The sequence below is a fragment of the Macadamia integrifolia genome, unplaced genomic scaffold, assembly GCF_013358625.1.
Source record: "Macadamia integrifolia cultivar HAES 741 unplaced genomic scaffold, SCU_Mint_v3 scaffold1188, whole genome shotgun sequence".
NCBI lineage: Eukaryota > Viridiplantae > Streptophyta > Magnoliopsida > Proteales > Proteaceae > Macadamia > Macadamia integrifolia.
The window spans coordinates 142,775-169,517 of record NW_024868114.1 but is presented as its reverse complement, the minus strand read 5'-3'; the positions used below and the strand labels follow the sequence as shown (position 1 = coordinate 169,517).

The window sequence follows — 26,743 nt, the reverse complement described above, 5'->3', positions numbered from 1 at the left end:
TAGATTGGTTGAGAATCTAAGGGATCATGAGGGTTATGAAGGATTCGATATGGAGGCAGAGGATGAAGATCAACAATTTGCACAAGCGATGCATATTTCAAGGGAGGAAGCAAGAGAAAAACAATGGACAACAGAACAGTTGAGAAGAAGTCAATCTATAGGACCTAGACGTGGTGGCCTTGTGATTTATAAAAAAGGTGTTGGCTCTGGAAGTCGTCCAAGTGTAGATATTGGAGGCACTGTGAAGGGCATGTTTGACAAGTTCTCCTCCAGTGGTAAAGGCAAGGGGAAAAGGAGCCCAACAATTAGATATATGAGAGATGCACTATATAATCCTCATGATGAAGGGCAACAAAGGATTGAAGAGGCTTTCCAACCATAGACATTAAGTAAGAAAATTGGAAAAACAATCTCTAGGTGGTTCCACAGTTCTATGATTTCACCTCACAAAGCTAGAGATCCATAATTCAAGGCTATGGTCAAGGAGATTCAGGCATGTGGGAAAAATATGAAGCCACCCTGATGCGGATCCGGGTTCCAAAAGTTGGAATCGGATCGCTTAGGGCCCACTTAAACACTCAATAAAACAAAGGCAACACCCAATAACAATTGTATTGAAATAAAGCTTCAACTAAATGGCAACTAAATGGCAGAATTGTAATTAAGCTGAAGTTTCCAATGAAGGTGGCAGTTTTGTAAATAAATAGAACTTTAGAAGGGAGTGGCAGACTTGTAATTAGATGGAACTAAAGGCCAAGCTACAATATGCTAGTAAAAGGGTAATTTAGGAACCAGGGAGAAAAGAGGACAAGAGATAATAAGGAAATAAAATTAAGGGTAGTACGGTCAAACCAGGGTTTTAAAAGACCTAAACAGAAGCCCACGATTTTCAGTCTTCTTCTCCTTGTCGTGAGAACCAGAAACCAGTGGAACTTGAAGAATCAAGCTTCAGCAAACAGAAATCAAGCCTCAACAGTTCTGAAATTCCAGATTTAATGTTGCCCAAGCTTGCTGGATCAATCCCAACCAGTACAGTTCAAAGATTCAAGCATATACTTGGAATATAAAGTCTGAATCTTGGAACCAGCGATAGTTCCAGGTATGATCTGCAACTGACTTCAACTCTTGTGATTACTTGGTTCTTTGGAGAGCAATGGACAAGGGTATGGATCGCAGGCAGGAGCTTCTCCTTCGGCCAGAACTGGAATGCAAATAGAACTCTGTCGGAGGAGTTCCGGCAGACCCTCTTTTGTTTTTTGAAATCACCCTGACAGAGAAGAGGAACAAAGCCCAGTGATGAGGTCGTGAACAGAGAATAGAGGGTAGGAAAGAGAAAACCAGCAAGAAGAAGGAGAAGATAAGAAGGGAAAAAGAAAATAAGAGGAGAGAAAAATTAGAAACGAGAGAGATGGGGGTCACTGCAGTCCATATTCAGCCAAGCAAAACATTCAATTTTTTTCAAAAAAACTTTAATTCTGTCTCTTCCTAGTGAATTACATGGCTTATAAAAGAAAACTCAAAGTTTCAAAATGGTAACTAATTTAAAATGGAAACTAATATAAAATTAGAAGCTAACTAATGCAAAAAGAAATTGTTTCTAAATCCAAAGAGAATCAAATCAAAAGAATTTTTTTTTCCTATGTCCATCATGCAACTGCATCAGCTCTCCCGGTCTTAAAAGAACTCGACTCTGTCGAGTTAGGCCGTGCTCCCAAGATACCCTTGTAAGTTGCTCGCTGATGAGGTGGCACGTATCTCGAAGTAGAAGATGGGAACATAACACCAAGAGGAGGGAGAGTAGGCTGACGTGTCACTGGAGCTGGAGTCAGTCAACGACGTGGCATGTCTGATAATGCATGTGGCCTCATTAAGTACATACGACCTCCTTGCTTCACCTTGATGGTGTTCCGTGCGCCATCATAGAGAATGCCTGCATGTCGCTGCCAAGGTCGCCCTAGAAGAATGTCGCAGTGTGCCAATGGGGTGACCAAACAGGTGACATGGTACTGTATCGGCCCAAACTGTAAGTGTACTCGAACAACTGCAGTGGCCTCTTCTCGAGCTGTGGGTCCAAAACCTCGCACATGAATCTTCTTGAAAAGTTGCTTCTGTGGAAGGTTGTGTGCTCGAACAAATTCAGCAGGTATGAAGTTTGTTTCTGCCCCAGTATCAACAACTGCATGAACATCAGTATGGTCGGAGCCATGTAGGAAAGTACCCTTCTGTCTGAAGAGAGGAGCCTTATCAACTAGTCTATTCGAAAAGGATGAAAGGCTAGCTGAATAAGCTTCTACATCCTCATCTTCATCATCGACAATATCATCGTCCTCGAGGGGATAAGGATATAAATGAGATTCATCTTCACTCTTATCTGTCGGCTGCTTCTCTGCTACGTTCACAGAACGAGTCCTGTTGGGACACTTGTTGGAATAATGACCCTTCTCGCCACAACTATGGCATATGATATTCTTCACCCCAACACTATCCTTGTTGAACTCTGACCTTTTCTCTTCAACTCTGCGAGCTTCAGGCTTCTTTTCCTCCATACGTGGTGGAGGGCTATAAACTGAAGAAGTCTTGAGCATACCCTTCCAATAAATGGACTTCTCTTCAGCTGTCTTGGCATGCGCTGCTGCCACATCAACAGACCTGAAATCAGTGTTAGCCAACTCAAGTCGAATCTCAGTACTTAACCCACTGATATATCGCATCACTCGTTGCTGGTCTGTTTCTTGAAGTCGACACCTTGAAGACAACTTGTGGAACTCAAGGGTGTAGGAATCCACATCTTTGTTCCCTTGTTGCAAGTTAAGTAATTTATGGAACATTACCTTTTCATAATTAAGAGGAACAAATTTTTCAGTTAGGATTTGCTTTATGACCTCCCAATTGGTAACGGGTCCAAGTCTTCTGACAAACCTTGCATGTAGTACATCATCCCACCATGAACATGCATACCCAATAAACTTGGTGATGATGAGTTCACACTTCTTTACGTCTGGAAGTGACTTATACGCAAAAACTCTCTCTGCTTTGGTAAGCCAGTCAAGAAATTCCTCAGGTCCCTTTTCACCGCTGAACTCAGGAACCTCAACTTTGATGCCATAATCTCTGTTAGAAAATTGACGGGTAATATCCTGGGGAACAACTGGATCAAGTTGCTGCCTTTGAGGTGTGTCTTCGATCCGTAAAGTGTTGAGCTGAGGAGGTAATGTAGAGGATCCTTCTTCAGCTCGCTTGTCGGATCTCTTCATAAAGGCAATCATCTATTCCATAAACTTATCAAACTTGGCTTCAGTCCTCTTAAGCCTAGCATCAGTATTCTGTTGGTTCTCGGCTAACTCGCGATACAATTTGTGCAACTCAGCATTGGTGATGTGACTTGCCATGGTTAGAAAATTGCAGGAAAATTTGCTCTGATACCACTTGATGCGGATCCGGGTTCCAAAAGTCGGAATCGGATCGCTTAGGGCCCACTTAAACACTCAATAAAACGAAGGCAACACCCAATAACAATTGTATTGAAATAAAGCTTCAACTAAATGGCAGAATTGTAATTAAGCTGAAGTTTCCAATGAAGGTGGCAGTTTTGTAAATAAATAGAACTTTAGAAGGGAGTGGCAGACTTGTAATTAGATGGAACTAAAGGCCAAGCTACAATATGCTAGTAAAAGGGTAATTTAGGAACCAGGGAGAAAAGAGGACAAGAGATAATAAGGAAATAAAATTGAGGGTAGTACGGTCAAACCAGGGTTTTAAAAGACCTAAACAGCAGCCCACGATTTTCAGTCTTCTTCTTCTTGTCGTGAGAACCAGAAACCAGTGGAACTTGAAGAATCAAGCTTCAGCAAACAGAAATCAAGCCTCAACAGTTCTGAAATTCCAGATTTAATGTCGCCCAAGCCTGCTGGATCAATCCCAACCAGTACAGTTCAAAGATTCAAGCATATACTTGGAATATAAAGTCTGAATCTTGGAACCAGCGATAGTTGCAGGTATGGTTTGCAACTGACTTCAACTCTTGTGATTACTTGGTTCTTTGGAGAGCAATGGACAAGGGTATGGATCGCAGGCAGGAGCTTCTCCTTCGGCTAGAATTGGAATGCAAATAGAACTCTGTCGGAGGAGTTCCGGCAAAACCTCTTTTGTTTTCTGAAATCACCCCGGCAGAGAAGAGGAACAAAGCCCAGTGATGAGGTCGTGAACAGAGAATAGAGGGTAGGAAAGAGAAAACCAGCATGAAGAAGGAGAAGATAAGAAGGGAAAAAGAAAATAAGAGGAGAGAAAAATCAGAAACGAGAGAGATGGGGGTCACGGCAGTCCATATTCAGCCAAGCAAAACATTCAATTTTTTTCAAAAAAATTTCAATTCTGTATTTTACTAGTGAATTACATGGCTTATAAAAGAAAACTCAAAGTATCAAAATTGGTAACTAATTTAAAATGGAAACTAATATAAAATTAGAAGCTAACTAATATAAAAAGAAATTGTTTCTAAATCCAAAGAGAATCAAATCAAAAGATTTTTTTTTTCTTATGTCCATCGTGCAACTACATCCCACCCACACCTCATGAAATTTCTGGGCCATACTTAAATGCTATTGTGAAAGAGGTGGATGAATATTGAAGAGTTTAAATACAAGTGGCTTGAATATGGAGTGACCATCATGTGTGACGGGTGGAGTGGACCGATGAGGATGTCCATCATTAATTTTCTCATGTATTCATAGTTGTCACGGCATCAAATCGATCCAAGGCTGTCGAGGGGTGGCTAATCGATTTGGCGATTCAGCGTTGCCATGGCGGTCAAATCGCCCATGTGTTATTTTTTATTTTCCCTATTTTCTAAAGTTATTTAGTATGCTATTTTTTTATTTCCCCTATTCTCTAAAGTTATTTAGCATGCTACAAGCCTACAATATACCCTATAACATATAAAACCAACATTAAGCAACATCAAATCATCAAAAATCAACATAGCCCTATCAAAATCACCCTGTATTTTACAAAAAATCGACCGCCTAGTGAATCAGGCGTGACCTGGCGTCCATGGCAGTGTCATGGCGAAGCCTATCAGTCAATGGCGACCGCCATTTGTGAGTCACGTAAATCGTAGCATTGCCATGAACTTCTTTTTCCGCCAGGACGCCAAATCGTCGCCTGGGCATCTATGACAACTATGCATGTATTGTGATGGGAGAACAATCTTCTATAAGTCTTTCAACTCATCCTTAGATATCAAGGATTTAATGTATTTGTTTAAATTAATGGATGATGTTGTGCAGGAAGTTGGGCCAGATAATGTCGTCTAGGTTGTGACTGATAATGCATTAAATTTAAAAAAGGCTGGTATCTTACTTATGGTGAAGTATCCCAACCTATATTGGACACCTTGTGCAGCCCATTGTATTAATTTGATGTTCAAAGACATTGGTGAAATGAACAAAGTGCGCACAGTGGTTTCTGATGCCAAGATGATCACCAACTTCATCTACAATCACAGCTGGGTGTTGGCATTGATGTGAAAGTACATGAAAGGTGACTTGGTGAGGCTCACAGTAACAAGGTTTGCAATAAATTATATTGCACTTGATAGTCTTCAAAATCGGAAGGAAGGGCTAGTTAAATCATTCACCTCTAATGAGTGGTTCACTAGTAGATATGCAAGCACTGAAATTTGAAAAGCTGTTCAAGACCTAATCACCTCAACAAAGTTTTGGGAAAGGGTATACCGACTTACTAAGATTATGCAACAACTATTTGTGATACTTAAAGTAGTTGATGGTGATAAGGCACAGACCATGGGAAATATAGTGCATTGTATGGAAGTTGTCAAGCAGAAGATAGAAGAGGAGAACCCAAAGTCATTCAAGGCATTTTTGAATATTATAAATCATCGATGGGAAATAATTTGGTTCAAGACCTTCATCGGGTAGGTAATTTCTCAATTAAATTTATAAGTGACTTTATTAGTAATTTAATATACTTAATCGTTAACAATAAAAAATATGTAACCATGTACAGCCTATTATTTGAATCCGGATCTTCACTGCACAAACAATTTAAGGTATAGGAAAGATTTGATGGAATCTTTGAAGGATGTTATCAACAAGTTTGCTCTTAATATTGATGTGGCCAAAAATGCGGTTGAAGAGGTTGATTACTAATCTTAAATATTGATTAATATTTAATACATTGAATGGCGTATTAATATGTTAATACCTTTATAGGTGAGGTACTTCCGGGAGGCCACTCGTGGGTTTGCTGGTCATTTAGCTATCCGTGCTAGAGGAACACAACGCCTTGGTAATTTAGGTTTAATGAGCTATCATTGTATTTCAAATTTATTTCAAACTCCTAATGTTGCAATTATCTTTGTACAGCTGATTGGTGGCTGAACTATGGATGGAGCACTCCAAACTTGAGGCCAATCGCAATGAAAATATTATCATGCACGACATCCTCAAGTGGCTGCGAACGTAACTGGAGTACGTTCGGATTGATACACACCAAACCTTGGAATCGTCTAAGTTATGAGAAGCTGGAGAACCTAGTGTATGTGCACTACAACATAAAATTGAAGATGAAATACTTAGAATTGGAGAAATCAGGGGAGGATACTGATGTCAACCCAATTGACATCACCCACATACTCAACGAGGAAGATTCAGTTAGGGGATGGATTGAGGACACTGAAAAGGTTTTGGTGATGGACAAATTATTTGAAGATCAACGTGAAACCACACCTGATCCCATTATAGAGGACCTCATTAGAGATATAAATAAAAATTTCAAAAATATTGATGATGATGAAACCCAAGCACAATCAGGTATACTAGAGGATGATGATAGCTCTGATGATGGTGATATCAGGAGGACGAGATCAGGTGCTACATATAGTGCAACTCAACCAGATAGTGATGATGATGATCAAAACAAGGATGGTGCCGATGATGATGATGATGATGATGATGATAGTGGTGGTGGCCAAACTTATGTGTTGGTACCTTTCATAGAAGATGTTGCATTTACACATGCAACCTAAGATAGTCATCATGGTGCTCGCACACAACCAAAGTCTTATAGTCGGAGGGGTAGGGGATCCCACAATCCGAGTGCTACTAATGCGTTAATGAGTAGCATGGGGTCAATGAGCATTAGTTCAGATCCCGCTAGTTCCTCATCCGGATATGGACACCATACATCTTCAGGTGCATCTTTAGGCTATGGATATGAGACTTTTGTAGGACAATCATTTGCCAATCTAGAGCAGTATAGAATTTCAGATCACGCTGGTTCCTCATTCGGACATGGACACCATGTATCTTCAGGTGCCTCTTCAGGCTATGGATATGGGACTTATGCAGGACCAACATTGACCACTTTAGAGCAGTACAGAAGATTCTACAATGAATGGGAGACCCACTACCATAAATATTTCGATTGGGGTAAATATTGTGCCTATATTCGACAAGTGCAGAACATCATCTTAGTTGCTCCTATTCAAGAAGAAGGTCCTAGCCAATAATTTGAACCACCACGACACTCTTCATGGTACTCATCATAGTGGCAATGGCAATGGCAATGAGAAAAGAAAAAACTGTAAGAAACCTCATCATTTTGAACATTTTCAATTCAATATACTTGCCTATCAGTGCGATACCCTCTATTTTAGTGTTTATGCATTCCATATGTTATATATAGATTTTTTTTTAATTGTTTTTTTATGCAAAAGTGTATAAAAATGTGTTCCCTATCCATTTATGTGCGTATCTTAGCGTATGTCTGATACGATACGATACGATACCCTCCGATACGTATCTTAATTTTGACCAACCGATACGATGACCGATACCGATACTTTAATCTTTGGTTATGACAGGATAGAGTATAACTTCCTAGGCACAGGACGTGGTAGAGGTCGGGGTAGAGGTTGCGGACAACCTGGTTCAAGACACCAAACCCCATATAGAGATGATGAGGGTTTTGAGCAGTATGACAGGGGTTATGATGTTAAGCGAATGATCTAGGTAGATGCCCCTTCCTATAATGCTCAAATTGATGCTAGAGTCCTCTTAGACTGGATTAAGTAGATGGATTGGTACTTTGAGTTCTATGATATGCTCAAGGAAGTCTGCTTTAGATTCGCTAAATTCAAGTTATCAGAGCTACCCAGGACTTCTGGACAGACCTATAGTACTAAGAGATCAGTTTTGGACTTGAGCCAGTGACAACGTAGGTAGATATGCAGGAGAGGCTTAAAAGGGAGTTCTTGCCTATTACCTATAGGCTGTAATTGTTGAATGACATGAACACCCTGAAGCAAGGGAGACTGACTGTGACTGAGTACACGAACAAGTTCAATGAACTAAAAAGTAGAAGCCGTATTCGTGAGGATGTTGAGCAGACACTTGCCAGGTTCTTTATTGGGCTCAACTCCGAAATCCAGTCATGTATGACACCCCACTTGGTGCGAGATGTTCCACAAGCCTTCCGGGTAGCTCTTGAAGTAGAATCCTCCATGATAACTTATCCTCAGAAGAAGAGCTTCCAGGTTAGGGATTCCCACTTTCGGAAACCCCTCCAAGGTTCATCTAGATACCCAAAACCACCTGTTGTACCCCAACGTCAATTTGACAACAAGGGAAAGCGAATATTGGGAGAAGCACCTAAGAGGAGTGGTCAACAATAGTGCTTCAAGTGTCAAGGGTATGGTCACTTCTCCAGGGAATGCCACAGTAGAAATCTTTATGTAGGAGAGAAAACCCCTGAAGATGATGACCAAGAGGGCTTTCAGGACAATGAATATGAGGGCTATAGGCCAGATGAGACCATATCTGATGAGGAGGCCGAATAAGCTGGTGACCTCAAGCTCGGTATTGTGCGACGCATGGTCTCACAACCTAAGAACAACGACGATTGGCAACGAACCAACATCTTTATCACTTACACATGCCATCGGGGCAAGAACTGCCGCGTCGCCATTGACAGCGGGACTTGTATGAATGTGGTCGCCAAGAGCGTTGTTGCACGAATGGACCTCAAGTCAGAACCCCACCTAAAACCTTACAAGGTTGCCTGGGTAGATCAGTCCACCATTCCTGTTAATTTGAGGTGTCTAGTCCCTTTGCATTTTGCTGAATATGAGGATCGAGTCTGGTGTGATGTTCTAGAGACGGATTTTGCTCACATCATCCTAGGTAGACCATGGTTATATGACCGGGATGTCACCAATTATGGGAAGTCCAAAACCTATGTCTTTGAATTTAAAGGGAAGAAGATTAGGCTGACCCCCAGTGCCCCTAGAGAAGTAAAGGTCCCAGAGCACAAGGGAAGTACTTCCAAACATACCCCTTCCAAAACACTACATCTTAAGTCAACAACAGTTTGAAGGAGTGTGCAAAGAGTCCAGGCTCATTTATCCTCTAGTTGCCATACAGAGTAATACCGTTACGTCAAACAAATTTACTGAGGCTCCTAGAGAAGTACAACCCTCATTAAGGAAGTTTGAGAGGTTGTTCCCTGTGGAACTACCACCTATGCATGACATCCAGCACGCAATTGACCTAGTTCTAGGATCCTCTCTACCAAACTTACCCCACTATCGTATGAATCCCAAAGAACACACCGAACTTAAGCGGTAAGTGGATGAATTGCTACAAAAGGGATTCATTAGGGAGAGCTTTAGCCCATGTGCGGTACCTGCCTTGCTCACTCCAAAAAAAGATGGCACTTGGCAAATGTGTGTTGATAGTAGGGCCATCTACAAGATCACTATCAAGTATATGTTCCCTATCCCTAGGCTTGATGACATGTTAGATATGATGGTTGATGAGTACATTTATGTGTGAAATCTAGTATAGTAAAACATGCATTTTACATATTTAGAATGGAGCTACCTTGGGTTTTATTCTCTTTTTGCAGGTTTTATATTTTCAAGGCCTTAAGGACTATCGGGTGCTATATCTCCAATTTTACACGTAAAGAGGTCCTATTTCCTTTCATGGTTGTGAAGAGGACGAAATTCTGAGCAAGCTGGAAGTGTTCAATTGCAAGTATATATTTGTTTGGTCAACCGTACTAGTGATTATTATTTTCGGGCCAGAAAAAGAATAATAGATCAAAACTGAACCGAGATGCAAAACCAACCCATCTGCAGTTGTCCCAAGGGTATAAGGAATATTCCAAATGGCAACAAGGATTGATGGACCACATCCTTAAGTGATTGAAGATTCGTTTTTGGTAACAACTACCTAGCGTAGTTGGTGAGTTGTGGTGTGCAAAATCCTTTGCTTATTAGGAGGTCTCAAGTTCGAACCTTTTAGCTGCCATTTTGTTGAGGTTTTTTTTAGAAGATTTTCTCTCTCCTACTCATCACTTAAAGGAGGTCGGCCAAGATGGTTGTACGCAAGTTTGAAGAAGAGAGAAAATAAAGAGAAAAAATAGGAAAGAAGAAAAAAAAAAGGGGCATGGATGGAATTTCCCATTAAAATAGAATATTGTCCAAATCCAAGCAAGAATAATCGGCCAAAGGGGGCTTCTTGTGCAAGAAGAGAGAAAAATAAAAAAAGGGAAAAAATAGGAAAAAAAAGGCAAGAAAAATCGTGGGAGATCTCTCTCCACACGTTTTCTCTCTTCTCTCTCCACTTCATCAACAAGATAAAATTTTTTTTTTTTTTCTTTTAGAAGCTAAAATCGTTAGTTTCCCTCCCCCATTCTCTAATATAATAGAATTAACACCAAGGATTAAAGTATCGGTATCGGTCGCTGTATCGGTCGGCCAAAATTAAGATACGTATCGGAGAGTATCGTATCGTATCGGGGATACACTAAGATACGTTAAAGATACACACATAAATGGATAGGAAACATTTTTTTAAAACACTTTTGCATAAAGAGTGTTAAAAAAAGCTATTGATAACATGTATTATGCATAAACACTAAATTGAGGGTATCGTACTAAGAATTCAAGGTTTGTAGTTGTCCCATAAATGTAAAATCCTTGTTCCCAACCTTGATTTTCACTTTAGTTAGAGAGAAATATGGCTGACAACAACTTTGGAACAAAAACCCTTCAAAAAATCGTGTTTTTTCTGAAAAATTACCCATCTTGGCCATTATATGACCATAGCGCACTGTATCGGTATATACCGATACTCACCGATACGTATTGATACTCACCGATACGTACCGATATATATCGATACTCACGGATACGTGCCAATATATACCGATACGTACCGATCGATACATACCGATACTCACCGATACGTACCAATACATACCGAAACGTATATTTTACCTCAATTTTATAATTTTCATAATCGTATCGAGGCATATCGTATCGTATCAATGCGTATTGGTAGTGTATTGATGCATATCGGTATGTATTGTAGGATATATCGATACGAAAGGATTTTAAAAATTTCATGTATCGTATCGATGTGTATTGTATCAGTCAGCTAAATTTAAGATACGTATCGGAGGGTATCGTATCGGTATCGGAGATACTTAAAACCATGATTAACACAAAGGGAGGAGGCACTTCATTCTTCTTCTAGGGTTTTTTCTTAGTTGTTCTATCTCTTTCTCTAGCTCTAGTTCTATGTTTATGCTTTAAACACTTTTGTAAGTTCTTTTTATTCAATTAATGCAATCACTTTTGTTTTTGATTCAGTCTTTTATTTTTATTGTTTAAACAATTGAAGTTGTAATTTTCAAGTTCTAGTTCTAGGCTTAGTTCTAGGTGACAAGAACAAACTATGAAGCATGTCTTTCAAGTTCAATTTTTTTTTTTCAGATTTGTTTTCTCTAGTACTAGAAATTACAGATTTGGTTTATTCCAAATCTGGTTTTTAGTACTGGTAGTATCTCAAATCGATCAAGTCTTCAGTTCAAGGGTTGAAGTTCAAGTAGGCTTCTTCAGTAGTCTTCTCTCCCCCCTCTCATTCCCTCTTCTGACTATCCTTTCTTTCTTAATTTAGGATTTTAATTTCAGTCGTTACATTATTGCTATCTCTTTCCCCCAAGGTTTATGGTTAGTGTATGTGTTGGTTTTGCCCCTCCTAGCCATAGAACCATCATTTTGTTGTTTTTATTTTAATTGTCTCCCTTTCCCTAAAGCCAAGTAGAGTAACCCAAGTAAGAGTGATTCTCTGGTCAAGTAGGGAAGCTCATATTATGATGCATCCCTTGGGCTAAGTAGAGAAACGTACTTGTGAGTGTCTCTAGCTTTATCCTCTTTCTTTTACTTTATTTTATTGCAGCATTTTTTTTTCTTCATTGCTTTTTAATTGCGTGGGGTGTTTATTTTCAGCTATTTATTTATTTAATTTTAATCGCGTGGCTTGCGTATTTAAATTCTTAGATGACGAATGGTTAGGACGTTATTTTAGATACATATGTTTAGGACGGTAATTAGAATTAGATCACAACCATTAATCGGTTCACTTTCGCATTATTAAAAGAAACAAAAAAATAAAGTGGCTGCTCTCACTCGACCAGTAGCTACATTGATCTGTATGCTTGCGGTTACATTTTAAAATCTCAAACAATGGCCAATGAAAAGATTAATCTTAAGAGCGGGTATCACCAGATTCAGGTTAGGCCCGGAGATGAGTGGAAGACGGCTTTCAAAACAAAGGATGGCCTTTTCGAATGGTTAATCATGCCTTTTGGCTTGTCTAATACACCTAGGACCTTCATAAGGATAATGAATCAGGTGTTACAACCATTCATTGGCAAGTTTTTAGTGGTCTACTTTGATGATATCTTCATCTACAGTAAGACTACGTCTTCCCACTTGGATCACTTGCAGCAGGTTTTTCAGGTGCCTTTGCAAGAAAAACTTTATGCCAACTTCAAGAAATGTACCTTCATGAGTGACCAAGTCATCTTCTTAGGATTTGTCGTGTCAGCACAAGGAGTCTCTGCTGATCCTGAGAAAGTAAGCGTGAAGTGGCCAGAATTGACTATTGTCCATGAAGTGCGAAGTTTTCATGACTTAGCTACTTTCTATAGGAGGCCAGTTTAGGAGAAGAATAAATCTTACGACCCTCCACCCTATCGGATTCTGCCACATCAGCAACTTCATTGCTGTCCTCCATCAAAATAGGATGCAAGCCGCAGTTTCCCCCTTTAAAAACCGTGTGAAAGCCTTCCAAAGTTACGCCAGCTGCCTTTCCTAAAAAATTTCCTAGATTTTCTCCATTGGTTATCACCTCCTCCAATCGCAAACCCCCTTGACTTAGTCCACGGTTATCCTTGAAAACGTCCAAGCAAGAATCACTCTTTCCTCCCTCTAATTGAGTATAATTCTTACCTAAATTTCTGGACATATTGTGACCATCCAGCTCGGCCACCCTATCCCCTTTTGCCACCTCAATTAGATTCTCAAACCCTGAACCCTAAACCGTTAACCCAATACCCTCAACTGTAATCGCGAATCCCAATAGCTTAAACCCAAAACCTAAACCATAAAACGTAAACCCTAATCCCTAAACCCCTTAAGCACTAAAGCCTAAACCATAAACCATAAACCATAAACCATAGGCTCTAATCCCTAAATCCTAAACCTTAAACCCTAAATCCTAAACTCTGTAACCTAAACCCTAAACCCTAAACACTAAACCATAAAACTAAAACCCTAAAATCTACATCCTAAAGCATAATCCATTAAACCCTAATCCTTAAACCTTAAGCCCAAAACACTAAGCCCTAAACCCTAAACCCGAAACCCTAAACCCTAAACCCGAAACCCTAAACCCTAAACCCTAAACCCAAAACCCAAAACCCAAAACCCAAAACCCAAAACCCTATACCCTAAACCCTAAATCCTAAACTCTAAACACAATACCTTGGGACCCAAAACACAAAACGTTAAACCTTTAACCCTGAACCCTAATCCCTAACACACAAACCTTAAACCCTACACCCTATACCCTAAATCCTAAGCCCTAAAATCCTAATCCTTAAATACTAAACAAACAGATTGCATAAAAAAGGAGTTTCAATGGATTAAAAGTGCTACGAAGACCTTGATTTAAATTAAGAAGTTAATGACGGAGGTTTTCGTCCTACGTCTCCCAGACTTTTTTAAGGTCTTTGAAGTAAATTGTGATGCATCTGGTATTGGAATAATTAGTGTCCTAGGGCAAGAAGGGCATCTTGTTGCCTACTTTAGCGAGAAGCTTAATGAAGCTAGACAACAATATTCCACATACGACAAGGAATTCTATGCAATTGTCCAATCTCTACGCTATTGGCGACATTATCTTCTACCGTAAGAATTTGTGCTATTCTCTGACCACTAGGTTTTGAGGTACCTGAGTGCCCAAAAGAAATTAAACCAGAGACATGCTAAGTGGGTCGAATTCCTCCAAGAGTACACTTTTGTACTCAAACATCGACCTAATGTTGAGAATACAGCAGCGGATGCATTAAGTCGGGTGAACCTGTTCCTCAGTTGCACAAATGCTAGTAGTCGGGTCAATGTGTTACTCTAGACCATGAGTATAGAGGTTGTAGGATTCGAGTGAGTCAAGAACCAATACCTCACCTGCCCTGATTTCAATGAGTTGTTCACTTCCTTGAGTGGAGGTAACCCTGTCAATCGTTCGGATTACTTGTTGAGGGATGGCTTCTTTTTTAAAGAGAGCAAGTTGTGCATTCCCAGGACCTCACCCCGAGATTTCCTGATCTGGGAATTGCACGCAGGGGGAATCGCTGGCCACTTCGGTCGGGACAAGACCATCACCCTCGCTGAGGACTGGTTCTTTTGGCGAGGTCTAAAGAGGGATGTTGTTAGAGTTGTGAGTCAGTGTAGGACATGCCAAACTGCTAAATAGCAGAAGCAGAACACTGGCCTGTATACTCCCCTATTCATTCCCCATACCCCATGGCAAGACCTTCTTATGGATTTTGTGCTTGGTCTACCAAAAACTTTGAGAGGCCATAATTATGTCCATGTGGTTGTAGACCGCTTCTCGAAAATGGCACACTTCATTCCATATTCCAAGACCTTTGATGCATCTATGGTGGCCAAACCTTTTTTCAATGAGGTTGTCAAGTATCATGGATTGCCCCTAACCATAGTGTCTGATAGAGATGTTAAGTTCACCAGCCATTTTTGGAGGACCCTATGGCAGATGATGGGTACTAAGCTCCGTTTCTCCTCTGCCTTCCACCCTCAAACGGATGGCCAGATTGAGGTTGTCAATAGGAGTCTGGGAAATTTGTTACATTGCCTCATAGGAGAGCACTTTACCAAATGGGATCAAGTCCTTAGTCAAGCCGAGTTCGCATACAATAGCTCTAAGAACCGTACCACTGGTCTATCACCCTTTGAGATTTGTTCAGGGTACCAACCCCGGACACCCATAGATCTTGTCCCAGTTGTGTCCAGTTCTAGGTCCTCCCCTTCAGCCGAGTCTTTTGCACAGTACATACATGATTTGCATGCAGATATAAGACGACATATAGTGTTGAACAATGATCAATATAAATTAAAGGCGGATGTGCATTGAAGGCTACAGGAATTTCAAGAGGGAGATATAGTGATGGTTAGAATCAAATCGTAGCGTTTTGTTACGGGAAAGTGAGCAAACTACATGCTCGTAGCGCAGGTCCTTTCAAGATTCTTAAGATGATAGGTGCTAATGTCAATGTCCTTGATCTCCCAACTAATATGGAAATCAACAATATTTTTAATGTGGAAGATTTTGGCCCATACCATGATGCCTCCATTGTTACCCCCTTCTATCCTGATGACCCTAAAGGCTTTCCTTTCACCCTTGATGAAATTGTTGACCCTGCCCAGTCCCTTTCCCCCACCTCCTTGCCACCTGTACCTAAGATTACGAGAACTGAAGAAATTGAGGAAATCCTTGATGAGAGAATCGTGTCTACACACAAGGGAGGCTCTCAAGAATTCTTGGTCAAATGGCGTGGGCGCCTCGAGATTGACAACACATGGATCACTTTTAAAAAAGTCCAGCAACTTAATCCGGATATGCTTGAGTACTGCATGAGTAATAATTCAATGGAGGTGAATTCTTCCAAGCTGGGGAGAGTTAATGGGGACATCCGAGTGTACTAGAGGCGCCACCGTAAAAACCAGCCACTTTCATTATGGCTGGAAGACACTTTCGTGGGAGAAAACTAGAAGAGGAGGAAGAAAAAGGAAGAGAGAAGAGACTCCCGCTAGCCTCACCCCTCTCTCCTTTTGTTCTGATTGGCCAGCCAATCGTGGACCCCACTAAATAGCTGGCGCAAGACGGGAGATCTATTAGTTATTTATTTTAGATATTTAGTCTTTTTATTTGTTTTTCCGAGACTTTGAGTCAGTTTAGGAAACTGAATAATGCTATTTTATTTGCCCCAAGTTGTTGGGTTAAATTAGGAGACTATTTTTCTGTTGGGTTATAATTTCCTAGTTAGTATTTGTTTTTTTTTCTTTATATGTAAGGCCAAGGGCCACGACTAAATTTAATTTTTTGGAAGAAAAAAAAAACTCTCTTAAGCTGGGCGCATCTCCTTTTCTCCTTCCCCATTATGTTCTAATGTGAAGCAGGTCCTCTCTCCCCACGGTGAGCTCTGTTTCTTCTTTGTCTCCTCTGATCTGGGTACCAGGTTAGGTATTAATCCCTCATCTATTTCTCCCCTCCCCACCCATCTCTTTCTCCTCCTATCTCTTTCTGGTTTCCCAATGCCCTCCCCCTCATTACTGCCTTGCTGAATTAATTATAATACCCTGTTACTGCTGTTTTCAAAGATAATTTTCTGTTATTAAAATTTTGCTGATTTCTTTTATTGGATGAATGAACTGAGGAAGAATTACCTGATTTGACTTGGTACTTGAACTAACAATATGCTGCCATGTTCCCCTCCCCATGTCTCCCAATTGGTACCTATTGTCTTTTGTTTCTAATCTCGATGTTTTTCATCGTATTGTGCTGCCTCCATCAATTCCAATCCCAACCTAGGTCCCAATGAGTCAAACATAGCCCACGTGGACAGCAATTATAGGAAGTCCTATTGTCTAAGTAGTCCCGGTAGTCCCCCTGCATCACTCCCCTATATCTTCTTCTTCTTCCTCACGTCAGCCTATTCCGTTGCTACATCCAGTGACCCTATCGTTGGGCTTCTGTGGTTCGACAGAGAGTAAATCCCTCACTTGTCTTTTGCTGGTACAATAAACTCCACCCCTTATAAGTCGATTCCTTATTCTACATAATCTGTATTTTGTTTTATTTAATCGTCCCTTCCTTCCCATCTTATTCTTGGCTGCCCTATAATTTTCCCTACTTCCAAATATACCCCTGCCCCATACGTGATAAATTGTTGGTTTATAATTGAAATTCAACTATTACGGTTTTGCCACCATATTTGGAGTTTCAACTTAATTACCATTCAACCATTGTTCTTTACTCTTCTATTTATTTACTATTTTTCCATTACGTTTTAAGTGCTCTCTTTTTATCTTCCATCGTGGTAGCCAATAGTGAAGTTCTCCATCAGCTCAATTCCTACAAAGGTGAGACTGGTTCCAAAATTGACACTCACTGAACGTGTCGATACCCTCACTGTAGTTGTCACTTCCATTCAGACAATGATGACAACTATGCAAGCTTCTCTTGACCGATTGGTGGTAGCCGATAGAGGAAAGAGTCCCATTCAATCTTGGGAATCTTCCAACACCACCCCACAGGTTTCGTCACCACCGCTACCACTGCTACCTATACATCATACACCAGCACCACCACTTCCACCACCATATGGAACTGGTCAATATGATGATTATAGAATGGAAAGAGCAGCAAAATTGGATGTTCTTGACTTTTATGTGGACAACAATCTAGAACTGTATCTTGACTAGATTCACAGCTTAGAGATATTTTTCATATGGTACAGGTTGACTAAGGCCCGAGGCATTGGATTCATTACTTAGGCTGAAATGCATGAAGTCATGAACCGGAGATTCCTGCCTCATGATTACAACCAACATATACACCTCAGGTTTGCATAGTTGAAACAAGAAAATCCGACAGTTGAAGAGTATGTTGCCAGATTCTACTGTTTTTCCACTTGTTCTAATTGAGTGGGGTGAAGAAGTTTTAGTGGCACAATTCCGCAATGATTTGCACCCTCAAATTAGTGCTGCCCTTGCATTTAGTCGATTGCCTACAATGGAAGATGATGTACAAATAACATATCAAGTTGAAGAAAGTCTGAAATGTCCATATAATTGGAGAAATTTTAGAGATACTTTTCCTTAAGGTACTGGTTACGTTCAGAAACATCCTTCTACCTAGGAAAAGTCATTCAGCAAAGCACATAGGCTAGTGCTTCATCTATGGCATCTTCACGACCTAGCTGACCGTATTTTCCACCTCGACGTGATTCAAACATGTCATTTTTACGGCCTAATCGTCCCTACTCTCCACCTCGGATGGTTTCGATAAACCTTTTCAGATGTTAAAGTTTCCCCATCAATGCTTTGCTTGCAAAGGATACAGACAATTCGGTGCTCAGTGTCCTAACTACTCACTTGTTTTTCTTGATAAGGATTGTCCTTTACCTTATATTTCGGAAGCGCAACTTGGCTCTGAAACAATTTATTTAAGTGAAGATTGTGCATTAGGTGAAGTCAATGACACTCCCAATGATGAGTACCCACATCCCTTTTATGTTATTCGTCACCACTCAGAAAGTCACTGAAGATGAAGATTGGCGTCGCAATAGTATTTTTCGGACCCGTGTGAAATGCAATGATCAACTGTTAACCTTGGTCATTGATGGAGGTAGTTGCGCTAATGTTGTCTCTGAAGATGTTGTTCGTAAGCTGAGATTGAAGATAGAGCCAAATCCAAATCCGAATCCCTACAAAGTTGCTTGGGTGAACAACACTAATCTCATGATCACAGATAAGTGTTTGGTCACATATTCAGTTGGTGGATTTAAAGATACAATTCAATGCAGCGTCCTCCCTCTGAAGGTGTGCCATATCCTTCTTGATCGACCATGGATTTTTGATAAGAAAGTACAGCATTGTGGCTATGCCAACACCTATGTTTTCAAGCATGATAACATGACTATGAAGTTTCATCCTATCAAATCTCGACGGAGTGGAGTTCTTTTCCTAACTCGACGGAGTCGAGTTCTTTTCAGAGGAGAAGAGTTGATGCAGACACGGCTGCACTTGCCTGGTTGGACTAGCATGACCGGCTTTAAAAGCCAAGAGCCAAGAAGAACTGATCTAGCCTAGGGTTTTGGTCCAATAAGGGTATGAAGCATAGTTGTCAAGGTATCGCCTAGGTGTCGTCAAGTCGCCGCCTTGTCGTCCAGGCAGTTTGCCTGGGTCCTAGGCGACTGTTGCCTTATTGCACTATTAATGTTTTTATATTTTGTTATTTCATTTACTTAAGATATTATTTATAAATAAGTAAATACCCCCTATTTGAATCCAATAAAAATAGTTTAAAAATCAAATTCCAAAAGGATAAAAAGTTAACCCCCCGGTCCAAGAATAAAAACTGGAATCTTGGTTGTAGGGCGATTTTCAACTTTCGAATGTTAAGGTTTTTCTCAATTCTGAAAATTTTACAAATCTTATCATGGTAGAACATTGCTAAAATCCAAAAGTCCGGTAAAATAATCTTTTGTTTTGATGTTAATAAAATTATTTCAATTCAGACGATTTAACAGCATTCACACACTTTAAAATGAGATTGGCCGGAACATAACTTTTTCATGACAACTCAGATTTAAGTAATCTTAGACTTGTTGGAATGCTAGTTTTGTGTTATACCTAATTCAAAAAGTCTCATCTAAATATAAAATCATTTGACCAATAATACTTATTATAAAAGAAAAGCATTTCTCTAAATGTCAATAAGTCATGTTGAATTTTTTATGACTTGATGTTGGTGTGACTATGTTGATTTTTATGACTTGATGCTGCTTAATGTTGATTTTTTTTTTTTCTTTTTATGCTATAGGGTATATATTATAACATACAAAATAACTTTAGAAAATAAGAGAAATAAAAAATAACACATGGGCGATTTCATCGCCATGGCAACGCCATAGCGGGCAATTCATCGCCAAATCGATTAGCCATCCCACGACCGCCGTGGGTTGCCATGACGCCGTGACAACTACGGTTGGAAATAATTAGTAGTAGTTTATTTTGTCTTATTTCACAGAATAGGAACATAAGAGTGAGTCGGTTTAGACCTTGTTTCCTTTTATGACTTGTTTCCTAGTTTAGGCTAGTTTCCTATTTTTGGTTTCCAATCTCATGTCTTTTATTTTCCCTATATATTGGCTGTAATTGATGGACACAGTAGAGAGATTTTTTAAGAATGAATTAGAGAATGTGTTGGTTGAAGCCTAAGGGCTAGTGTGTGCTTTCCCCTCCCCCCCCCCCCCCGGCTACTCTGATCTTCCCCTCCTTCTTTAGAGACCATCAATCAGAATTATTGGCTGTTTGGATTCCAACAGTCCAAACACCACATTAACGCATTCATGAATCATTATTAGAGGGGCCTCCTTAGCTCGAACAAATATTGATTGAATTTTGCTCATAGGATCTTACCATTTCTTCCTGTTATGGATATATGTAGTGTACTCTGTTTATGTATGAAATGTGTTTGTATTTATATTTATGCATGTCATCTACACTATGCTTATATGAAATGTTATCTACTCATATGTTGACTTTTAATGTTATCATCACTCTGAATAATTTTTAGCTATTTGGCTTATTATATTTTCCAAAATTACCATATCATATGAACCATATATTTATAATATGGACATACTTGTTTCCGTTTACTTCATAGCTAACCAAAGGTCATTTTGGCTTGTAAACAGCTTTCTTGTTTATTAAATTAGTCCAAGTGTCTTTGAAATCTACTTTGAAACCTTGCTTCATAAATGATGGGCTCACTATAGGCTGTTGTCGTCCATTTGTCAGCTTCCACTTGGATCATGCAGCCTCTCTTCCGTATTTTCTGGAGAAGGTATGTTACAATGTATTTCATGTCACCTACTTGTCAATAAGCTAAAATGTGTGAATTTGTTTTTCAGACCACTTTCAAAGGCCGTGTTTTTATGACTCATGCAACTAAAGCCATATACAAGCTTCTTTTATCCGATTATGTTAAAGTCAGCAAAGTTTCAGTTGAAGATATGTTGTATAATGAGCAAGATATTCTTCGATCCATGGACAAGATTGAGGTATGTTTACTTTTATGATAAGACACTATTAAATATCTTACCCCAACCTAAAATGAAAAAGCTTGTATGTGGTATACTCCCACCTCTGGTCTCTTGTTCCCTCTTTTTATTTTTATTAATTATTTTTGGACTTCTTCACTCCAAGTTGTATTGGTTGTATCAAGTATTCATGTGGTTTGGCTCAGAAGGTTAGGAGCTTTGGTACTTTGTAGCAAGGGAACTCCATTTTTCAGAACCTTCCATGTTGGACACCAATATCTGTCTGTGTGGCTCTGTTCATTTTTCTTTTACTTATTCCTCCACCCCCCAAATCCCCCTCCCACCCACCCCCCACCAAAAAAAAAAAAAAAAAAAAAAAGGAGAAATGAAAAAAAAAACAATGAAAAAGAGTACAAATGACAAAGAAAAAGGAATTACTGTCTAGAGGTGCATCCCCACAACTATTGTCTATCACAATGTTGACAAATATGTTAGAATGATTCTGTTGTGCCAGCTTGAGATATCTTGGAGTGGGCCCTTGGTCAAGATGATCAGCTGTTTAGTTCTCTTCTTGCAAGGTGTGAGAAGCTTGGACTTCACTTAATTTCTCAGCTACCATCTGATGGATATCTTCCTTGGAGTGGATGCTATATTATCTGCACAATGGATTATGTATTTTGAATCTACCGAACTGATTCTATTGGGAAGATTAAGCACTGTCTCCACTTCTCTGGGTGTCCTAGCTTTGGCTTCTTAGCCTATGAATTTAGCTTTGTAACTTATTGGTTCTCCAACTCAATAGAATACAATCAGTCCTATTTGTGCTTGTTTCCTGGAATCCATGGAAGCATTAAAATTAAGGGGAAGTGTTTCCGGTGGGGAAGTGTGGTTCCTCTGTGTGCGTGAGGGCCAATGGAAGTGCATGAGGAAGCATCCATAAAGATGTTATTTTCCATTTCATGGGGGGCGGGCTGGTCATTTCTCCCCCATGTGTTTGGCACAGGGGCCACATTACCTGCTAAAACCATTTTCCGTAAAATTAATTTTTAATATGGGTAATTTATTTAGGGGGATCCAAGAGACCATTCTACCAACCTCCTTGTGATCCCATTTACTCAAGGGTTAATGATGCAGTTATACATAGGATTAATTAAGATTATTTTTTTTATTTTTATATTTACTTTATCCTTTGCTTTGTCTATTGATTTGGTAGGTTGGGAAATTGGGTTTAGTCAGTTTTAGTTTTTATTAGGGGTCTTAGTCTTACGAAGTTAAATATGTGTATGCTTGTAATTCATTTACAGATTTGGTTTTTAGAATGAATTTTAAGTTTGGTTTCACTTTCATGACTGTGGAGTGGCGGAACTATTCCGTTCTTCCTTCTATTCTTTTCTTTCATCTTCGTCAATCCAAGCACAAGCTGTCTCTTTCCTTCTCCCTCCTCTTATGTGTTCTTCCTTGTTCTTCTGTTTGACGATACTTGCAGCCCACATAATGTTGGATCAAACTCTCAATTCAACTTCTTTTTCTCCCTGAAACTTTTGAGTGTAATTTATACCCCGAATGCAGTTCACCCTCTGCAGTTTGAGGATTGAACATAATATTAGTTTGGAGATTCGAGCTCACCTTGTGGTTGGTTCCTGTTCATGTGGCCAAATATGATTGCAGACTAATTTGGTTTGTTTGCTGCTTGCTCTTTCAACTTGATAAATATCAAACTTTAGAGAATTGGTGGTGAGGATCTTATCCCCAAAATCTTAGATTGAATGAGCCCCAAAAGAGATCTTATTTTCGAAATCAGCTAGTTTTACCACTGGCTTACTGTTTTCATTGTGATGAATTTGAATAACTCTTCTTCTATTTGTTATTAAATCCATATTTCCTGGTATTTATAGTTTAGCCATCCCTATTAAATTAGATTTCTTTATTCTTTTCTTCTGAAATTCCAGAATATACTCCCTTTTTCACTTTAATTATCAATTAACCCTTATTATTGTCCTCCTTTTCTCCTGATTCCTGAACTTCGAAAAAATTACAGTACTGTCATTACAATTAAATTTTGAATCATACATCGCTTGGATGGGCCCATAGTGATGCATAATCAGGGTTGTTGAACCTGGGATCAACATCAGTTAAGTTGGTCATTTTGTCATCAATCTCTGAATAGTTGAAAAGGTGGTCTTGAAACAGTCTCACTAGTTGATTTTGACCACATTCTTAAGCACATGGTCATTTTAGTTTGTCATTATGTGTCAGAAAATAAAGCTGATCTTTTTGTTTTCCATTTTTTATACCAAGGGTACAATTTATAAGTGCTATTGTGCATAATGCTCCGAGAGACTTAGATAAGGTTTATTGTTGGATACCGTCTGGATATTGTAATCAATCAAGAGCTGTATGTGTTTTACAAAGTGTGATGCAAAAAGTTCTTAAGATTCTATGTGGCATCTATGGCCAAGCCTCTATGTGAAGTTTTCTATGTGAAGTTTTGAAAGCTGATAAAGCCTCACCGTTAACCATTTCAGAGACAATGTCCTTGGTTTGGAATTTCAGGTGTTGAATGGATGGTGTCTAACAAGTAACACGTAGTCTGATTTGTCTACAAACTATTGAAAATATTTGTCCCCTTATGTAACCGCATGCTGATTCTCCTTTTAGTTTAGGCAGCAATGCTGTTTCTATTATTACTGATTGTTAGTCATTTGTTAATTTTTTCTCTTGGTGTATGTATTGGTCTTGCATCAGTGTGTATAATCTTATTCTTCTCTTTTCTCTGGACCTCTGGGCTTGCCAGATATATTTTTTTCTTTATTAGCATTTTGGAAAGTCCACGTTGTTGGATTGGAATAGCAAATTCTAAAATGAATTTTTATGACTTGGTCCTTTATGGCATCACCTATTATAACACCAAGTTGAAATTTGGAATCTCCCCTTTTGCAGGTTATTGACTTCCACCAGACACTAGAAGTGAATGGAATCCGTTTCTGGTGCTACACTGCTGGTCATGTCCTTGGTGCTGCCATGTTCATGGTTGACATTGCAGGAGTTCGGGTGCTTTACACTGGAGACTACTCAAGGGAGGAAGACCGCCATCTCCGTGCAGCTGAGATCCCTCAGTTTTCCCCTGATATCTGTATAATTGAATCCACCTATGGTGTGCAACTTCACCAGCCTCGGCTTGTGAGGGAGAAACGCTTCACAGATGTTATCCACTCAACCATTTCTCAGGGAGGTCGTGTCCTTATCCCGGCATATGCACTTGGCCGGGCCCAGGAGCTCCTCCTCATCCTTGATGAGTACTGGTCAAATCATTCTGAACTTCACAGCATTCCAATCTACTATGCTTCTCCTCTAGCCAAGAGGTGCATGGCAGTCTACCAGACATACATCAATGCCATGAACGAGAGGATCCGAAATCAGTTTGCCAATTCAAACCCATTCGACTTCAAGCACATCTCACCTTTGAAAAGTATTGAGAATTTTGAGGACGTTGGGCCATCAGTTGTGATGGCAAGCCCAGGTGGGCTGCAGAGTGGCTTATCACGACAACTCTTTGATATGTGGTGCTCTGATAAGAAGAATGCATGTGTGCTTCCTGGATATGTTGTGGGGGGTACCCTGGCAAAGACCATCATCAACGAACCGAAGGAAGTCACACTCATGAATGGCCTCACTGCCCCTCTCAATATGCAAGTACACTACATTTCCTTCTCGGCACACGCTGATTTTGCCCAGACAAGTACGTTCTTGAAAGAGCTCATGCCTCCTAATATAATCCTTGTTCATGGAGAGGCCACTGAAATGGGGAGGCTTAAACAGAAGCTCATCACCCAGTTTAGTGATCGGAACATCAAAATTATGTCCCCAAAGAACTGCCAATCTGTTGAAATGTATTTCAACTCGGAGAAAATGGCCAAAAAAATTGGAAGGTTGGCTGAAAAAACTCCAGAAGCTGGTGAAACAGCCTGTGGTTTACTAGTCAAGAAGGGCTTCACTTATCAGATAATGGCACCCGAAGATCTGCATGTCTTCTCTCAGCTATCCACTGCCAACATCACGCAGAGGATTTCAGTGCCCTACTCTGGTGCATTTGGCGTAATTAAGCACAGGGTCATGCAGATATACGAGAGTGTAATTTCTCTCCCAAATGAAGAGTCGGAGGGCCCAGCACTGCTAGTGCATGACCGTGTGACAGTTAAACAAGAATCAGGAAGACATGTATCATTGCAATGGACATCAGACCCTATTAGCGACATGGTCTCTGATTCAGTTGTTGCTGTGATACTGAACATTACACCTGAACTTCCCAAGGTAACAGCAGTGGCAGAGACTGCTAAAACCGAGGATGCAAAGACAGCTGAAAAGGTAATCCATGCTTTGTTGGTGTCTTTGTTTGGAGATGTCAAGGCTGGAGATGAGGGGAATATTCTGGTGACTGTTGATGGCAATGTGGCACGCCTAGATGTGAAGACTGGAGAAGTTGATTGTGAGAATGAGAGTTTAAAGGATCGAGTCCACACAGCTTTCCGCCAGATCCAGAGCGCTGTAAGGCCTATCCCGCTCTCTCTCTCTAGCTAGGTTTGGTCGGACTTAGTTTACTGTATTCAACTTCCATCCTTCACCAGTTCTTGCTAACATGATCTGCTTTAAGCAGTCGTATACAGCAGGCCAAATTTAAATGGTCTCGTTTACTCAAAGTTCATGAGGGAAGAAAAAGTTATACAAGCTTTATACAGAATAAGAACCAGCATTGTGTTCTCTCCATTTCCTCGTGGGATCTCTATCTAAGGGTGTTAATTAGTTTGCTTATGGTGTAGATGGTTTGATTGGGTTTGATGCAATATGTTTTAGGTAAAACTAAAACTAAACCATTTTCATATATTAAAATCGAAACCCTTTATAAAGGGTTCCGGTTTAAATGGTTTTAAACAGTTTTTTCATGTTTTTTTAACTTTTTATCCAAACAACTTCTTTACCTTTAAAAATTTGAGTGAAATTGATGAAAATTTTAACATTGAATTGAATTGTTTGTTGTTATATGTTTTTTTTAGTAATTGTTTAATGTAAACTTAATTTTTTTTATTGAAATGTATGCGAACTTACTATGTATATGTTAATCGGTTTATTAAAATTTTAGATTTTAAAATGGTTTTAATTTCAAAATCAAAACCGAATCATTTATTAGACAATTTCATGGTTTCAATGTAAACGGCTTGATTTGATTTTGGTATACAGTTTTGACTTTAAATTCACTTCCTTTTTATCCTACCCCTTTGTTCCCTTCAATCCCCCCTTTCGTAACATATTAAAAAAAATATGCAAATCAGCACCTCCAGAGGTAGTTATGGGGACAAGCTCGGGCATTGGTCATGAGTTGTGATCAGCACCTCCAAATTTCAGAAACCTTGACTTATGGTGTAGCTTAGATTTTTGGGTAAATTATGCTAAAGGGCGAGAGAGAGAAAATACCCCTTTTATATGACAACCCATTTTCTGATGTGTGCGTTGAGGGTTCCCCTTTCAA

General features: G+C 39.7%; 2 protein-coding genes across 2 annotated transcripts; both read left to right on the top strand.

Annotated features, from left to right (window-relative positions):
* The first annotated feature begins 4,931 nt into the window (after positions 1 to 4,931).
* LOC122063073 (pheromone-processing carboxypeptidase KEX1-like) lies at positions 4,932 to 7,523 on the top strand. Its single transcript, XM_042626726.1, has 2 exons — positions 4,932 to 6,306; positions 6,384 to 7,523. The coding sequence occupies exon 2, from the start codon at positions 6,437 to 6,439 to the stop codon at positions 7,043 to 7,045; it is 609 nt and encodes a 202-aa protein (XP_042482660.1). The 5' UTR covers positions 4,932 to 6,306; positions 6,384 to 6,436; the 3' UTR covers positions 7,046 to 7,523.
* An 8,120-nt stretch (positions 7,524 to 15,643) lies between these two features.
* LOC122063079 (cleavage and polyadenylation specificity factor subunit 3-I-like) lies at positions 15,644 to 25,983 on the top strand. Its single transcript, XM_042626733.1, has 5 exons — positions 15,644 to 16,028; positions 16,521 to 16,629; positions 20,978 to 21,023; positions 21,091 to 21,240; positions 24,160 to 25,983. Exons 1-5 carry the CDS (start codon positions 15,644 to 15,646, stop codon positions 25,795 to 25,797), a joined length of 2,328 nt encoding a protein of 775 aa, XP_042482667.1. The 3' UTR covers positions 25,798 to 25,983.
* The last annotated feature ends 760 nt before the right edge of the window (positions 25,984 to 26,743 follow it).

Bases quoted from the DNA above. Each gene is read 5' to 3' on its own strand.
- LOC122063073 (XM_042626726.1), top strand. From the start codon at position 6,437: ATGAAAATATTATCATGCACGACATCCTCAAGTGGCTGCGAACGTAAC.
- LOC122063079 (XM_042626733.1), top strand. From the start codon at position 15,644: ATGATAGGTGCTAATGTCAATGTCCTTGATCTCCCAACTAATATGGAA. The intron at 16,029-16,520 runs GTAATAATTCAA...AACTCTCTTAAG, and splicing joins TATGCTTGAGTACTGCATGA to CTGGGCGCATCTCCTTTTCT. The intron at 16,630-20,977 runs GTTAGGTATTAA...TCCATTTGTCAG, and splicing joins TCCTCTGATCTGGGTACCAG to CTTCCACTTGGATCATGCAG.